Source organism: Physella acuta, unplaced genomic scaffold, assembly GCF_028476545.2.
Source record: "Physella acuta isolate Inbredline_101_S28 unplaced genomic scaffold, ASM2847654v3 ptg000140l, whole genome shotgun sequence".
In the NCBI taxonomy this organism is placed as follows: domain Eukaryota; kingdom Metazoa; phylum Mollusca; class Gastropoda; family Physidae; genus Physella; species Physella acuta.
The window spans coordinates 265,687-280,441 of NW_026731659.1; the positions used below are offsets into that span (position 1 = coordinate 265,687).

The window sequence follows — 14,755 nt, forward strand, 5'->3', positions numbered from 1 at the left end:
ATGAGTGAAAAAATGTGGAGTTAATGAGAAAATTGTTTCATTACTGATTACAAACAATATTTAAATTAAGTGTTGGCCTAGAGTTACTATAAATTAAAAAAATGTTTTTGTTTACTATCAGGTATTTTTATAGCAGGACAAAATACAGCAACATTTTGTGAATCCACTAAACTTAAAGTTAACATTGTCTAACAAGGGAAAATAAGAGTAGAAAAAAGATGTCAGAACTTACTGGATCAACACTTGTGACTGGCAGGTTGTTGGGGGGAGGGAAGCTGAGGAGACCTGGGATCTGGCCTGGTATGGGAGGTCCTGGCAGTGTGGGCAGAGGTGCCTCAGTGGGAGGTGGCCCACCTGGAACAAGAGACATTAACAAATGTGACTTGAATGTTTGGTTGATGCAATTTTTATCAGGACTTTAGGACTTTAAACAATGGCAAAAAAATTATTTTATAGGAATAAGCAAACACTAAGAGAAGCCAAGGATTTAAACCTGTCAGTGAAGATAAAGGACCCCCACTTGGCAAAATGTAAAACTATTACTGTTAGTCTGAGAAGGACCCCTATTACTGAATAAAGAATTAACCACCACCACCACCCCCCCCCCCCCCCCCGGAGAAAAAAGTCTGGAAGAAACACTGCTTCCCCCCTACCCACCCTCACAACGTGACACAAAACTTACTGTTGGCCTGTGCCAGAAGGATTTGTACTAATTTCTCACTAAAGAAAGACCCCTCCCCCCACATCATCCCCACAATGTGACGTAAAACTTACTGTTGGCCTGTGCCAGAAGGATTTGTACTAATTTCTCACTAAGGAAACTCCCCCTCCCCCCCCCCACAACACCACCCCCCCCCCCCCCCACACACCCCCCCCCCCCCCAATGTGCTATAAAAACTTACTGTTGGCCTGTGCCAGAAGGATTTATTCCTGACACTAATGAAAAGACCCCCCCCCCACCCCCCAACATCACCCCCCCCCCCAATGTGCCATAAAACTTACTGTTGGCCTGTGCCAGAAGGATTTATTCCTGACACTAATGAAAAGACCCCCCCCCCCAACATCACCCCCACAATGTGCTATAAAACTTACTGTTGGCCTGTGCCAGAAGGATTTATTCCTGACACTAATGAAAAGACCCCCCCCCCCCCAACATCACCCCCACAATGTGCTATAAAACTTACTGTTGGCCTGTGCCAGAAGGATTTATTCCTGACACTAATGAAAAGACCCCCCCCCCCCCCCACATCACAACATCACCCCCACAATGTGACGTAAAACTTACTGTTGGCCTGTGCCAGAAGGATTTATTCCTGACACTAATGAAAAGACCCCCCCCCCCCCCACATCACAACATCTCCCCCCCCAATGTGCTATAAAAACTTACTGTTGGCCTGTGCCAGAAGGATTTATTCCTGACACTAATGAAAAGACCCCCCCCCCCCCCCCCACATCACAACATCTCCCCCCCAATGTGCTATAAAAACTTACTGTTGGCCTGTGCCAGAAGGATTTATTCCTGACACTAATGAAAAGACCCCCCCCCCCCACATCACCCCCACAATGTGACGTAACACTTACTGTTGGCCTGTGCCAGGAGCACCTGCAGCTGCTGCTGGGCTGTAGCCAGCTGGATGTTGAGGTGGGAGACAAAATCCTGGTGCTGCTTCTCTAGGGAGTTGTACTGCTGCTGTATGGCCTGGGTGATGGCCGTCACTGCCTGGGCGTTCTCTGTGATCAGGTTGGCCTGTAGGGTGGGTGGGGGGGGGGGGGGGGACACACGTCAAACAGTTGCAAGGTTTACCAAAGGCTGGTAGCAACATTTACAATAGATTTAATCAATAAAATAATAATCATTAAAAAAGTTTTAAAAAACCCACGTTTTCTGATTGAACTAAAAAGTAGAAAATAAATACTATACATCACAATAATGCAAGCGATCACTCTACTATAAGCGATGAAAAACGTGGGGCGCCGAAGTAAAAGTTATATTACTATTGATTAGATAATACTATTGACTTTTATTAGGGAGCTTGTAGAGAGTCAACAGTATTAGAAACTGTAAGAAAATCACGGCGCCCCACGTTTTTCATCGCTTATAGTAGAGTGATCGCTTGCATTATTGTGATGTATAGTATTTATTTTCTACTTTTTAGTTCAATCAGAAAACGTGGGTTTTTTAAAACTTTTTTAATGATTATTATTTTCTACTTTTTAGTCTTTGTCTGTTTGTTTGCATTGAAATCTTGCTATCGATTTTATCTTTTCACTTTTTTATGGGTAAACGAAGACAACTTGTAAAAAGACAACTCGTAAAAAGACAACTCGTAAAAAACACGTTGTGTGAATACGTTACTGACTAGAACACATAGATTTGAACCCGTGTCGAGTGGGATAGCAATCGTGTGCCCAACCACTCGACCATATCGTCTCCCCCATACTGGCCACCAGTTGTTACGGTTGTTTGTACACAAATTACAGTTACTGTGTTATGTCCCTTTTTCCCCACGTTTTTACTACAACGAGCCGACCCGCGGCGTATCATACGCCGCTATTTTCTACTTTTCAGTAATTCATAATTTGTGAATTCGACAGTACCAATGCTGCCACTGAAAATATTTGCTTTAAAACACTAACCCCCCTCCTTTCCCCTAACCCCCCCCCCCCCCGTGAAAGCAGCATCCTCTTAGTTACCTCCTGTAAGTTTAAAGTCGGTTCAAACTAAATTATCTGCCCCTAATAACCGTCACTAAACCTGGCTGTACGGTTTGTAAACATTAACGTGACCACAGCTCAGCAGACCATGTGGGGGTGGGGACTGTAAGGAGGCGCTTGCAGCTTGTTTTCTAATGGCTCGCAGAGGAGAATTATATATATAGATTATATAGCGGTCTAAAATGCTCAATAAAATGTTTCCATTGATCAATTTAGTAATAATAACAATTGAATATTCTATGGTCATCCAAAAGAAAGCTTCCCTGAAAATTTCAGCGCGCTAGCTAACTAGGAAGTGCCAGAAATTTCGATCACAAGATTTGATTGGAAAGACAGAGAAAGCAAGTTAAAGAAAACGTGGGAATAAGGGGCCTAGGGGTAGAGAGCTAGACTGCTAACCCATAAGTCTCGAGTTCAAATCTGGGTTCAAGTCAGTAGATTGCCCCTGAGTCCACCCAACTCTGATGGGAACCTAATTCGCATAGGGAAAGTAAAGGCGGCTGGGCATAGTGCTGACCACACTATCTCTTCATATGCAGAGGTCACAGAAACAGGTGAACTCTACTTCACTTGCCCCATAGACTGTCAGGTTTGGAAGGGGAACTTTACTACTTTACTTACTAAAGTGGTTACAAATTTAGCAATTGCAAGGTATATCAGAGGCAACATAATGATTGATAATAGATGTAACCACTCAGTGTTTAGAATTTAGCTTGTGCAGTATGAGTTGTAAATAATTCATGTTAGCCATTTTTAGAAATTTTCTTTGGCAAAGCAATGTAGTGATAAAGTCATTTTTTTCCTACAGGTATCAGTGCTAAAAATATTTTGTGGGATAGAAAACCAGCACCTAAGTTCAAATAAATGCATCTAGAGACCAGAGAAGGACCACATCTTTAAATTATTAAAATAAATTAGAAGGGTTAGAGTCTGTGTTACACCAGTATAAACAGCATCACAATTTTGATGAAGGATTACATTTTCTTCTAGTTATTAAATTCATTAGAAAAAGCCTTAGAATGTACCTGATAACCTGACAATGCTTGGCTCGGGTCCTTCATTTTCTGTAGAAGTGAAATGTAAACACTATATTTTTGTGGAGCGTGGAGTGTTAAGCACTGAATAAGACCAGCTCATATATTGCATAATTTTACCATTAAATGTTATTGGATGCAATATAGTTGGCATACAGGACATGCAATTCAGTGGTGAAACTTCAGAGGGAACAATTCATTACAATTTACATGAGTTACTTCCCTTATCCCATTAGTTGAAAACCTTTTCCATGCTTTCAAATTTTTAAAAATATTCATTCTATGAGTGATACAAGGATAAAAAACAATTTTACATTTTTACAATTAATTTTGTGCAGGATAAACTAAAGCACACATGAACTATTAGAATTATTATATGCAATGTCTCTTAAACTCTGCATAGCTATTTGTATAATTAATTTTATCCATTTTGACAGATTTGAGCACAAAATCAAAAGGAATGAAATGAGAAAGTACCTCAAGTGTTTCAGGGCCAAAGTATTTGTTCTTTTCCCACAAATCTAACAGCTGCAAAAAAAAATAAAAAATTTAAATCACACCATATCTGGGCTAAAAATATGAGCAGAAATCTGCTGAGTAAGAAAAAATAAAAGCACAAGAAATAGGTGAACTATCTTAAAGAGAATTCAAGCACTTACTTTATTTAATTTCTGTATCTTATCTTCATCTGCGCTGAGACATGATGTACAAAACACAGGAACCACAACGGTTTCTAGAGCCTTGCGGAGATTCTCAACATTTCTCCTTACACTGTAGGAGAAAAATTGGACTCGTATAGGGTTAAAGCTTTTATTCACATTAGTTAAAGTATTCATAATACACAAGTTGGGTAGAAAGACCAAGTAACACCAGACAGGCACTAAATTCATGGCCAGTAGAAGCAATGCCATCAACTAAATATCTGGTAATTATGAATTAGGGTCAACACACCAAAACAAGTTACATAAGAAACCATCTAGAGAAAATGACCCATGACAAAGACAAATAGACATCTTATACCATATTGACAATAAATGATGGTTGGTTTTAGTTTTAACTACTAAATTTCATATTTTTAAAATTCTTGATACAAATATCTAATATTTAAGGGTCTAATGTTTTTCATATATACCACAAGGCAAAATGTTTAAAGCTTTATTACATAGCATAAAACAATATTTAACCAGTCGTTCATTAAGTTCTAGATCTCAACCCACCAGTGGTGCATGACATCGTTGATCAGGTAAATGAGGTGTAGACGTAGTTGGAATGGAGCTTCTTTGGCTGTTATTCTGTAGGAGAACATAATAAAACACCATTGTGTGGTTAGCTCCTAGCAGGATGCATCAGCCACCAGATCACTATCAAACACACTAAGTGCCACAGCTACAGGAAATAGAGAGGCTACTACCACAAACATCCTGTAACAGTTCATGATCACAACAGCACACAACTGCCCAACCACCTCTGCCCACACACAACCACTGTACACACACAACCACAGTCCACACAGAACCACTGCCCACACATAACTGCCACCACACAACAGCATTCAGTCACATATAAGAACTGTTCTCACTCACATACATTTCAGAGCATGCATACTCAGAAACACATAGTGCAGAACTTACACACATACAACAACACAATGTGCACTTATAAACCTACAACAGCACAATATGAAGTAAACATCAGCAAACCTTTTCAAAAAATACTGAGCAATGGCATCACAGAATCTCTCAGAGTTTGTTCTCTGCATGATCCAGTTTTTACCCGCCTGGAAATAGATGCAACAGACATTACAGACAGCAGGTTCAAACAGTTGGTTTATATAGAGGGTGGGTGTTTCTGTAGTTTAGTAGTGTTGGGTAGGTGTTTCTGCAGTTCAGTAGTGTTGGGTGTGTGTTGTTTCTGTAGTTCAGTAGTGTTGGGTGTGTGTTGTTTCTGTAGTTCAGTAGTGTTGGGTGTGTGTTGTTTCTGTAGTTCAGCAGTGTTGGGTGTGTGGTGTTTCTGTAGTTCAGTAGTGTTGGGTGTGTGTTGTTTCTGTAGTTCAGTAGTGTTGGGTGTGTGGTGTTTCTGTAGTTCAGCAGTGTTAGGTGTGTGTTGTTTCTACAGTTAAAAAACAAAGAGTTAACATCTTACAACCAAAGACAACATGAAATATGTCAAAATTTTCTCAACATTTTCATTTTTGTAGGTACTTTAACTCTAAACTATTGTGTGCTGATAAAGACCTTGGGTTGAAACACAAGTATGTTACACATAAAATGTTTATAGGGGTAGAATGTGAGATGTTTTCACTCTATAACTGGCTGGTATAAAGCAATGCCATATAACACTACCTTTATTGTTCTTTATTCTTATCTTTTGTTACATTTCTGCTTGACCCAAGTAATTCAATCCTACTTTTTTTTTTCTTTATTAATCTTTGCAACTGATCCCAATAATGATGTTCCAAGCTATTTTCTCTACCAAAACTATGTCAAAATCCATTTAGTTAGTACCAAATTGTGTATGTGGTGTGATAGGTAATGGTTCCTATGAATGTTCTATTGTACAGTACATTACAACAGCTAAGAAATGAAAGAGTTAATTAATGATGACTGACTGTGTATTGTTTCTTTATAATAGTGGACGGGATACAAAAAGATGCATGATGAAGCTAACCCAGCTCAGTTAACAACATCATTTGATAAAGGAGTTGTCTTAACCACGCTAGACTATGGCTTGCCTGACTTCCTGCTGACTCAAAAAAAAACACACTGGGAATTTATCTCTTTTTGATGGCTGACAAAAATAAGAACAAGAGGACGTAAACACGTCAAGAATTAAAAAAAAAAAAAAAACCCTAGAAAAACCAGCAAAGTCATTAATTTAAAGTTGAGAAGGTCAAGGGAAGAGAAGAGGAAAGGGGAGAGAAAAAAAAAGGGAGGATTCATTGACATAATGGATTTGTAAAAAAAACCTGCCTCTCATTAGGTTTAAAGCTAATGTTGAAAGATTTTTTTTTTCTCCCTTTAAAAAGTCAACAGGACACCTACCAAAGGATTATTTACTTTAGCCAGGGGAGGCAAGTTGACTGAGCAAACACTAGGTCAAGTTAACTCTAAACAAGAGCAGGTAACTCTCCTGTTACCTGATGATACAATCAGGGATTAAATTTGCCATCAATGGCCTGTTGACTGTAATATGGCCGGAGCCTGATCAAACAAATACATCCTATTTTGTCATCCGCTAATCCGTTAAAAATAGAGACAACAGTGCATCCAATGAGACACAAAATGGATGCACTGTAAACAAGAGGTAAAAAACAATGAGGTTATTGATGAAGGCTGAGATGGGTGTCATCAATACAAACCAGAATAGCATCTTTGATACTTTGTTATGATAAGGAATTAGTTATTGATGAAGGCTGAACTGGACAATACAAACCAGAATAGCATCTTTGATACAGGACTTTGTTGTGATAAGGAATGAGATATTGATGAAGGCTGATATAGATGTCATCAATACAAACCAGAATAGCATCTTTGAAACAGGATTTTGAAAAGGAATGAGTTATTGATGAAGGATAAGGTGGGTGTCATCAATACAAACCAGAATAGCATCTTTGATACAGGATTTTGTTGTGATAAAAAAAGAGTTATTGATGAAGGATAAGATAGGTGTCATCAATACAAACCAGAATAGCATCTTTGATACAGGATTTTGTTGTGATAAAAAAAGTTATTGATGAAGGATAAGATAGGTGTCATCAATACAAACCAGAATAGCATCTTTGATACAGGATTTTGTTGTGATAAAAAAAGAGTTATTGATGAAGGATAAGATAGGTGTCATCAATACAAACCAGAATAGCATCTTTGATATAGTACTTTGATAAGGAATGAGTTATTGGTGATGGATGAATTGGTCAAAACAAACCAGAATAGCATCTTTGATACAGTACTTAGTTGTGATAAAAAATGAGTTATTGACATGAGTCTGGGCAATACAAACCAGAATATCATCTTTGATACTTTGCTGTGATAAGGTATGACTTAGTGATGACGGATGAAATGGACAATACCAACCAGAATAGCGTCCTTGGTGCATGACTCAATGATTGGCTGGACGACTTCGTTGCACTCCAGCATGGTGATCTCACACTCTGTCATCAGGCTGCTCAGCTTATCCTCCAGGTTCTTCACTATAGTCTCTTGAATTTGATTCTAGGAGAAACGGCACAAAAATTATAATGAAAGTGTGGTTGTTTATTAAAGATGAGAACTCAAATAATGAGGTTAGATTGTATTTATCAACCTGTTTTACAACAAATAAATGTAACATGCTGATTAACAAATTAAAAAAAAAATTTAAAACAAAAAACAAAAAAAACAAGGTAGTAGTTTAAGTGAGTTTACATAGCAAGGTTAAATTTCACAAAGAAGGATGTGGGTTTTTTTTTTTTAAAGTTTTTTTTTAAATGTAGGTAATATGTACATGGAACTGGGTTGGTAAAATTTAAGCTTCCTTCCTACAATATATAATCAAAGAAGATATAAGAGGCTAGCAGGTATTAGAACACATACAATTGTTAGACTTGAGCTATAAGGGACAGAATAGTTGTCTGACTGGCTGAACTGTATGGCACTCATATACATGTATAAAACTATTTGACAACAAAAGTTGTCACACAACAGCAGTTAGACAAGAACCTAGATGTTGTCTGACTGGCTAAACTGTATGGCAGCTATTGACCATATGAAACAGACAAGAACATAAGGTGTTGTCTGACTGGCTAAACTGTATGGCAGCTATTGACCATATGAAACAGACAAGAACATAAGGTGTTGTCTGACTGTACAGGCTAATGTGTATGGCAGCTATTGACCATATGAAACATAAGGTATTGTCTGACTGTACAGGCTAATGTGTATGGCAGCTATTGACCATATGAAACATAAGGTATTGTCTGACTGTACAGGCTAATGTGTATGGCAGCTATTGACCATATGAAACATAAGGTGTTGTCTGACTGTACTGGCTAATGTGTATGGCAACTATTAACCATATGAAACATAAGGTATTGTCTGATTGTACTAGCTACAGCGTACCTGCTGCTGCTGCATGAGCACCTGGTACTGGGCGGCCAGGTTGTTCTCACTCTGTGTCACCTGGTCCTGGATGTGGGCCTGGAGCTGGGAGATCTGGACCTGCACCTGGGGGACAACAAGCAACACCTGGGGGATATTTTATTATGTGGGGACAGCATAGGGAAAACATCTTAAGTCTAAAGACAACATGAAAGTCCTGTTTTCGTCTCCAGTATTTACTACAAAATTGGCCATGAGGCTACATCTGATTGAGGATCTTTTCATGAAAGAACTTGACAACCAAGCTGAAACAAAGGTTTTTTTCAACAATAGATCTAACTTAAAATAAAACTCCACAGCCAATGAAAACTGCTATGTGATTGGATCTAGCCAATGAAAATTGCCTGGAGTGACTGGATCTAGCCAATGAAAATTGCCTGGAGTGACTGGATCTAGCCAATGAAAATTACCTGGAGTGACTGGATCTAGCCAATGAAAATTACCTGGAGTGACTGGATCTAGGCAATGAAAATTACCTGGAGTGACTGGATCTAGCCAATGAAAATTACCTGGAGTGACTGGATCTAGCCAATAAAAATTACCTGTGCAATTTGCTCCTGGTTATTAGGTGGCCATTGCCTGCCTGGTAACTGTGGCTGTACTAATGGAGGATTTAACATTTGTTGCTGTGGAGGAAGTTGCTGTTGCTGCTGCTGCTGTTGTTGTTGCTGTTGTTGTTCTAAATGCTGTCTCTGGTTCATCTCTGAATAAATACATTTAAATCATGAAAAAAAAAAATTTAAATCATAAGTAAACTCAAAGAAAAAGATTAACATTTTTTTTTTATTTAACTACAAATTTTGAAAAAAAAAATATTTTAAAATAACTGATGAAGCGGGTTCTTCTTACGTGCTATTTCGGATGCTACTTTAAACTTATAATACGTGTAGAACTCTCCACCAAATAGGAAGGAAAATTTTGGGTTGTCTTTTTGCTTCTGCTTGGTCATTTCCTCAAACTGTGGGCCATTCCTGGCCACAAAGTTGGCCAGCTTATCAATTATATTTTTCATCTCAGGTTCTGAAAGCAAACAAATTGTCTTGCAAATTAAATTTTAGATGACAAAAATGGTAAAACTTGCAAATGAATTAGAAAACAATTTAGTATCAGCACAGATAACAAAAATGTAACATGTGAAAACTTGAAAACTTGGGTAGCAACAATATCCATGCAGCATCACCATTACTGTGTAATACAAAAACTTTCTTTCCAGATAAATAAATTTTGAATTCTTTGGTAATTTTTTAATAAATATTTATAAAATTATGGCCAGATCAATGTTTTGAAACCAAGACAGAAGCCCACACAAATAAACCACATGGACTTCTGGCCAGGTAGACACATGCTGGTTTATCTGCATAACCATATGTTAGTTGCTCCAGGTTGCCAGGGGGAGATGTGTTAATATCACAATAGTAAACAAATCCGTGGGTCATTGTAGGATGTGCTAATCATAATAGTAAACAAATCTATGGATCACTGTAGGATGTGCTGATATCATAATAGTAAACAAATCTATCGGTCACTGAAAGATGTAAAGATAAGTAAAGATTCCTTTTTAGACCTAACGATCCATTAGGCAGACAAAGTGGAGTTTATATGTTTCTTGACCTCGGCATATAAAGGGATATTGCGGTCAGCTTTATGCCCAGACGCCTTTACTTTCCCTATCGTGAGTTAAGTACCCAGAGTTGGGTGGACTCAGGGACGTTCCAATAACTTGAACCCGGATTCAAACTCGAAACGATCGGGTTAGCAGTCTAGCACTACTGTAAGATGTGCTAATATCATAATAGTAAACAAATCTCTGGGTCATTGTAAGATATGCTAATATCATTACAATACACAAGTCTGTGGGTCATTGTAAGATGTGCTAATATCATTACAATACACAAGTCTGTGGATCATTGTAAGATGTGCTAATATCATTAAAATACACAAGTCTGTGGGTCATTGTAAGATGTGCTAATATCATTACAATACACAAGTCTGTGGATCATTGTAAGATGTGCTAATATCATTACAATACACAAGTCTGTGGGTCATTGTAAGATATGCTAATATCATTACAATACACAAGTCTGTGGGTCATTGTAAGATAAGCAAATATCATAATAATTTACAAAAATGAGGGTCTATGCTCTATCAACAAGTGAATGCTTTGGGATAAAATATATGGTGGTTATACAATATTGTCTATGTTTAATAAGTGAGTGGATGCTTTATGAATTTATGATAAAAGATATGCATTGCTTTTGTTGTTAGCAATGTGCAAGCTAAAACAAATGTCACTGTGTCATTATCCAATTAGTGAATGCTTTATGATAAAATGTATGCTTTTCTTTTATTGTCAGCAATGTACAAGCTAAGGCAATTGTCACGGTGTCATTATTCAATTGTTACGTGTCTACAAATCAGACATTGGCAAACCAGAGTTGTAAGTCTAGCATATGTGAACCATGCCTACTGTGACACAAATCTCTGTGGTCTCTGAGATAAGAAACGCCCTTCGGTGCAGTATTCTATGAATTTACTACAAAAATTAGCAACACTTATCAGGGGCCTCAACAACCTTGAGATTTCCAACCTTATGACAGCTTCTCACCAGATTACAAAAAGGGGCGGGGGGATGTGGTCATTGTCCTTATAATTTACAGCAGCCTGTAGCAGTAAAAAAAATGAACATCAAGGCTTAAATGAAAATGAAACGGGCCAGTCCATTAAATAGAGGGTGAAGGATGTGGTTTACCTGAGTGGCTGTGACACAGATGTAGCTAAGACCAGTTGGGGAAATCAGCAGCCTACAGGCAATTAATGAGACAACTGTTGAGTTGCTTGTCACATAATGGAGCTACACCCAAGAGATTCATGACAGGCATGGGAAGCAGGGGGGAATATGTGCAGCTAATGTACAGATGGTGAGGTAGGCAAATATGTGCAGCTAATGTACAGATGGTGAGGTGGGGGAATATGTGCAGCTAATGTACAGATGGTGAGGTGGGGGAATATGTGCAGCTAGAGGCTGGTGAGGTAGGAAAATATGTGCAGCTAATGTACAGATGGTGAGGTGGGGAAATATGTGCAGCTAATGTACAGATGGTGAGGTGGGGGAATATGTGCAGCTAATGTACAGATGGTGAGGTGGGGGAATATGTGCAGCTAGAGGCTGGTGAGGTAGGAAAATATGTGCAGCTAATGTACAGATGGTGAGGTGGGGAAATATGTGCAGCTAATGTACAGATGGTGAGGTGGGGAAATATGTGCAGCTAATGTACAGATGGTGAGGTGGGGAAATATGTGCAGCTACAGGATGGTGATGTGGGGGAATATGTGCAGCTAATGTACAGATGGTGATGTGGGCAAATATGTGCAGCTAATGTACAGATGGTGAGGTGGGGAAATATGTGCAGCTAATGTACAGATGGTGAGGTGGGCAAATATGTGCAGCTAATGTACAGATGGTGAGGTGGGGAAATATGTGCAGCTAATGTACAGATGGTGAGGTGGGGAAATATGTGCAGCTACAGGATGGTGATGTGGGGGAATATGTGCAGCTAATGTACAGATGGTGAGGTGGGGAAATATGTGCAGCTAATGTACAGATGGTGAGGTGGGGAAATATGTGCAGCTAATGTACAGATGGTGAGGTGGGGAAATATGTGCAGCTACAGGATGGTGATGTGGGGGAATATGTGCAGCTAATGTACAGATGGTGATGTGGGCAAATATGTGCAGCTAATGTACAGATGGTGAGGTGGGGAAATATGTGCAGCTAATGTACAGATGGTGAGGTGGGGAAATATGTGCAGCTAATGTACAGATGGTGAGGTGGGGAAATATGTGCAGCTACAGGATGGTGATGTGGGGGAATATGTGCAGCTAATGTACAGATGGTGATGTGGGCAAATATGTGCAGCTAATGTACAGATGGTGAGGTGGGGGAATATGTGCAGCTACAGGATGGTGATGTGGGGGAATATGTGCAGCTAATGTACAGATGGTGATGTGGGCAAATATGTGCAGCTAATGTACAGATGGTGAGGTGGGGGAATATGTGCAGCTAATGTACAGATGGTGAGGTGGGGGAATATGTGCAGCTAATGTACAGATGGTGAGGTGGGGGAATATGTGCAGCTAATGTACAGATGGTGATGTGGGCAAATATGTGCAGCTACAGGATGGTGAGGTGGGCAAATATGTGTAGCTAATGTACAGGTTGGTGAGGTGGGGAAATATGTGCAGCTAGAGGCTGGTGAGGTAGGAAAATATGTGTAGCTAATGTACAGATGGTGATGTGGGCAAATATGTGCAGCTACAGGATGGTGAGGTGGGCAAATATGTGTAGCTAATGTACAGATGGTGATGTGGGTAAATATGTGCAGCTAATGCACAAACTGGTGAGGTGGGGAAATATGTGCAGCTAATGTACAGATGGTGAGGTGGCGAAATATGTGCAGCTAATGTACAGAGGGTGAGGTAGGCAAATATGTGTAGCTAATGTACAGGTTGGTGAGGTGGGGAAATATGTGCAGCTAGAGGCTGGTGAGGTAGGAAAATATGTGTAGCTAATGTACAGATGGTGATGTGGGCAAATATGTGCAGCTACAGGATGGTGAGGTGGGCAAATATGTGTAGCTAATGTACAGATGGTGATGTGGGCAAATATGTGCAGCTAGAGGCTGGTGAGGTAGGAAAATATGTGTAGCTAATGTACAGATGGTGATGTGGGCAAATATGTGCAGCTACAGGATGGCGAGGTAGGCAAATATGTGCAGCTAATGTACAGATGGTGAGGTAGGCAAATATGTGCAGGTAATATAGAGGAGGGTGAGGAAGGAAAATATGTGAAGCTACCTGCTGATGAGGTAGGCTAGTGTGCAGCTAATGTACAGTCTGGACAATAAAAAAACCACTAGTGGAATTTAAAAATATTGCAGAGGCCATATTCAGCAGTTATCAGATGTTCTGCTTGATATTGCAAACACTTTGACAAACATACTTTGCTGTGTGAACATCAATATCATCAAGCTAGCATGTGTACGCCGGATTTTTCAATAAACAGGGGAGATAACTTTACAATACAAAAGGCATTAATTTAATGAACAAATGCAAACGGATATATATATATATATATATATATATATATATATATATATATATATATATATATATATATATTCAAATGAGGCATATGTATACATTCATATACTCATAACAAATAACCAGCAAAGCAGGAGCTCATCATCAACCCACACCAACAGACCACTAGTGAGGTGAAGAAGAAGAGAGACATATTGTCATGTAATGATTCACCTGGGACACCCACCAGGTGTCAGGTGACTCAGTTCATGTGACCAGACAACAATAAAACAATATGTGTCCAGGTTCAACAGTTATAGAGTCCAGCTGATTCATCTGACCATTGTCTGACTAAGCAGCCCCCCAATGACCAGAAGACTCCTGCGTTTCTGCAACAATCTTCTCTGACTAGTCACTAGGTGAGAGCCTGGTTGAATTAAAAACCAAGTCACATGTTTCCTACAACACACTGTGATTAGTCATGCCATCTACAGACTAGGTCACTACTGTCTTATCTGTTTACTGCCCTCATTCTTTAGGCCCACCACCTGTCGTGGTCCACCCCCACCACCTGTCGTGGTCCACCCCCACCACCTGTTGTGGTCCACCCTGTTGTGGTCCACCCCCACCCCCTGTTGTGGTCCACCCCCACCACCTGTTGTGGTCCACCCCCACCCCCTGTTGTGGTCCACCCCCACCCCCTGTTGTGGCCCACCCCCACCACCTGTTGTGGTCCACCCCCACCACCTGTTGTGGTCCACCCCCACCACCTGTTGTGGTCACCCCCACCCC

At 39.7% G+C, this 14,755-nt stretch overlaps 1 protein-coding gene across 1 annotated transcript in view; it reads right to left on the reverse strand.

Moving 5' to 3' along the window:
• The window catches only part of LOC131935263 (calcium homeostasis endoplasmic reticulum protein), a 31,181-nt gene that overhangs the window by 4,473 nt on the left and 11,953 nt on the right, over positions 1–14,755 (reverse strand). The window contains exons 2-12 of the mRNA XM_059291638.1: positions 9,734–9,904; positions 9,427–9,587; positions 8,846–8,950; positions 7,823–7,960; positions 5,450–5,526; positions 4,967–5,041; positions 4,409–4,520; positions 4,227–4,277; positions 3,741–3,779; positions 1,582–1,747; positions 233–354 (exon numbers count right to left, since the gene is read on the reverse strand). Coding sequence (XP_059147621.1) covers positions 233–354; positions 1,582–1,747; positions 3,741–3,779; positions 4,227–4,277; positions 4,409–4,520; positions 4,967–5,041; positions 5,450–5,526; positions 7,823–7,960; positions 8,846–8,950; positions 9,427–9,587; positions 9,734–9,904 — 1,217 coding nt within the window. The remainder of the gene's footprint in view (positions 1–232; positions 355–1,581; positions 1,748–3,740; positions 3,780–4,226; positions 4,278–4,408; positions 4,521–4,966; positions 5,042–5,449; positions 5,527–7,822; positions 7,961–8,845; positions 8,951–9,426; positions 9,588–9,733; positions 9,905–14,755) is intronic.